At 34.6% G+C, this 3,339-nt stretch overlaps 1 protein-coding gene across 2 annotated transcripts; it reads left to right on the top strand.

Annotated features, from left to right (window-relative positions):
- The first annotated feature begins 251 nt into the window (after window positions 1–251).
- LOC137640670 (uncharacterized) lies at window positions 252–2,670 on the top strand. 2 transcript variants are annotated; one of them, XM_068373168.1, is made up of 2 exons: window positions 252–407; window positions 1,588–2,670. In XM_068373168.1, the coding sequence occupies exons 1-2, from the start codon at window positions 339–341 to the stop codon at window positions 2,185–2,187; spliced, it is 669 nt and encodes a 222-aa protein (XP_068229269.1). In that variant the 5' UTR covers window positions 252–338; the 3' UTR covers window positions 2,188–2,670. The 2 variants fall into 2 exon arrangements, with proteins under 2 accessions (XP_068229269.1, XP_068229268.1); XM_068373167.1 differs by having other exon boundaries at window positions 252–416.
- Window positions 2,671–3,339: the final 669 nt, after the last annotated feature.

Here is a 3,339-nt window from a genome sequence, read left to right as displayed (position 1 = left end):
TTACATTGGAATTCGAAAAAAAAGATGTTCAGTTAAAATTCAAAAGTCACCGTCATAAGAGTGTGACATGGGACTTTTGAAATTTGACTGTACCTTCTAGATCATGCTTTAACATGATGCAAATGAAATCGAAATCTATCTACATAGTGCTGTTGTCAATTTCCAGACGCAGTTTTCATTTAACAGCAATCATAACCAAAGTCTATAATTTGTAACAACTTACGTCATTGTTCTATTTTCCTTGCTCGCAGACTATCGAAGTGAGCCGATTCGACCACGGGAACCAGTATGTGAAATTCGGAGAGAGAAACTCCACTATCTCCTATATTATTTATAGGATGTATGCATACAACTTCCTTATTCCATTCCTGATCACTTTAACAGCGTATTCGCTGATGGCAGTTACAGTAAGTAAGGTGAATACCAGCTCTTATTCTTTTAACAGTTTATTAACTGATAGTCAGCACATTAAAGTGATTAGGTTAGGTTAGGTCACAATAAGCAAGGTGATTAACCAGCTCTTGATGTTTTTTTTTAACAGTTTTTTTCGATGATGACCATCAGAGTATGGTAATTCACCAGCTCATATTATTCTAGTAAGAGTTTATTCACTGATAGCCGCCACAGCTAGTAAGGTTATTAACCAGCTAGTGTTGTCCTTTTAGCAATTTATTTACTGATGCCCATCACAGTAAAGTCATTAACCAGCTCTTGTTCTTTAAACAATTTACTCCCTAATAGTCATCATAGTCAGGTGAATAGCCAGCTATTTTTGGTCCCTTTTAACAGTTTATCCACTGATGGCCGTCACAATATGTGAGGTATTTAACTTGCTCTTGATGTCATTTTAACAGTATATTCACTGATGGCTGCCATAGTATGTTAGGTATTAGCAGATTCCTACGTTTGATTAAACATGACTAGAGGTTCAAGAAATGGTGTATTTTTCATTGGAGTTATTGTATAGTTATTACATTACGTGCATACGAAATTCTTTCTAGTATTTTTCTCTTGAATTCCAAAATCAGCAAGTTGTCCAAAAAAAAAAAATAATATGGATCACATATTTTCAGTCCTATGATACTAATATATCTTTGACATTTATCTGATTTTCATAAACATTTGTCATACAATATTCAGACGATACGAAGTGCTTCAGTAAATAGTCGTTGAAAAGTAATATACGATATACGGTATACTAGTAATATAATTTATATGTTCAGATAAGATACGGTTAAGGGTTGATTATTTTTTCGCTTACTTTTAGCAACAAGGGAGACGTCTTCTTTTATTACAGAGAATTGAGCCATCGATTGAAAATATTCAGTTGATTTCGATTTGGTTCAAACTGTAACTGTAAACATAAACTCTTTTTAACCTATGCAGCAGCTAGCAACATTTTTTTCTACAAATTATAAATTAAAATTCAAATTAATATATATTAAATTCTATCGATTCTAATTTTGTAAGGATAAAAAAGACGACGCTTTTCTCATTTAGTTCTTTTGATATACTTTTTTCTTGATGACATATTTCCTCTATAGAGATATAGAAAATAGAAATAAGACTTGTGCCTACCTCTTTCAGATTCTCTACCAGAAATTCAAAACGAAGACTTTGGGGAAAACTGATCACGTCACTTTCACCATACAATTCATCATTTTGATCGATCTCCTGCTGGACGCGCCCCACGCCATAGCCCACTTCACCAGGGCCAAACGAGCAACCATGACAATTGTCCACATGATCTTCCACATGCATTTGGTGATAGACCCCCTCATCTTTCTCTTCTTGAATCCACACAACAGGCGTGTCATTTTGGAAACCGCCAGAGGTTCCCTTCCTCAGAGGTTCGCTGCTTATTTACCACCTGCTACGGCTAGTACCAACACCCAACCAAAGGACAGTCATCCGATGCTTAATTCACCCACGCCACACTCCCGCCGGAAGTTCGAAATTAATCAGCAGGACAACGGAGATTCGCTTAGACTTAAGCTGGCGCAAAACCCGTCGAATGCTGGTCAGTACAGATACAAAGATGATGAGAAGGCCAGGCCGTTAATGCCCTTAGACGCAAGCAATTCCTTAGGACCTCAGCTTACGAGGACAGACGATGAGCTCGCGAATATTCCACTAACGCCACCAGTTGATGTTTCCCAAAAAGGGTTTGGAGATGCAGAACCATAGGATGGCTTACGATGTATTATAATCGGTAAAGGGAATGCATTTCAACTGTCAAAATTGTGTACTTTTGTAATATCTACTGAAGGTACAAACTGTCTGTTTTGCATGAAATGTAATTTCAAAATAATCAAATTACTCATCATATCTTGGACTTTGAAATATGCAAATTAATGTTTATGACCTCTTTGATAGGATTTTTATATACCCTCTTTATAGTATTGTCAGATTGACAATGTGCAACCTATTCCTTTAATTATTTAAACAGATTATCGGCCAGGTACACCATGATGTCTCAACACAAAGAATCTAGCATATTCCTCGGGATTTTAGATATCATGTTTGCTTTCATGGTGCATAGAAATATTACAGTTTAAGAAACTGATTTTTTGAATTTTTTTGTAATTATTACAAATTGATGAAATTTTCCATCGTTATATGTCTCAACTAATAGATTGATCAATAAATCCATAGTCACTCGTGCTACAACTCAACTTTTTTTTCATAACCAATTACAATACATATAGATTTATTCCCTTATTTCCTTTCCTTACTGGGATATTTATCCTTGTTGGAGCCCTTGGGCTTAGCTAATAACAACAATAACAACAACAACAATGATAATAATAATAATAATAATGATAATAATAATAATAATGATAATAATAATAATAAGAAGAAGAAGAAACTCACGTAATGCACACGCTTTTTATTGTTTAATAATATCCAGATTCGCAATAATATTTAGAAAAGCGTCTAAAACTGATTTACAATACTGCCTCAACTCGATCTTGCCAAAACATACGCATAATAAAGTGCCTATACATAGACAAATGGATAGATGGATAGATAGATAGATAGATAGATAGATAGTAAAAAACTCACAATTTAGACTTCCCGCTGTCCTCTCTCACCACCAGCCAATATATAAGTATGCAGAAAGAGGATACCCTACATTCCCGACACTCTTTTATAATGCCAAACGTTTTTACTGTTTGAGTTAGTTAGACTTTATTTACAATAATTAATATTTGCAGAGTTATATTCAGTTGAAGGTTGCCTCTATGATATTTTAGTTTCAAAGAGCCACACTTCATAATCCTTGCCTGCAAATGACTTTGTAAAACGAAATTACTTCAGAATATTGGACAAAACATT

Source organism: Palaemon carinicauda, chromosome 5 (assembly GCF_036898095.1).
Source record: "Palaemon carinicauda isolate YSFRI2023 chromosome 5, ASM3689809v2, whole genome shotgun sequence".
Lineage (NCBI taxonomy): Eukaryota > Metazoa > Arthropoda > Malacostraca > Decapoda > Palaemonidae > Palaemon > Palaemon carinicauda.
This window is presented reverse-complemented; position numbering and strand designations above follow the sequence as displayed.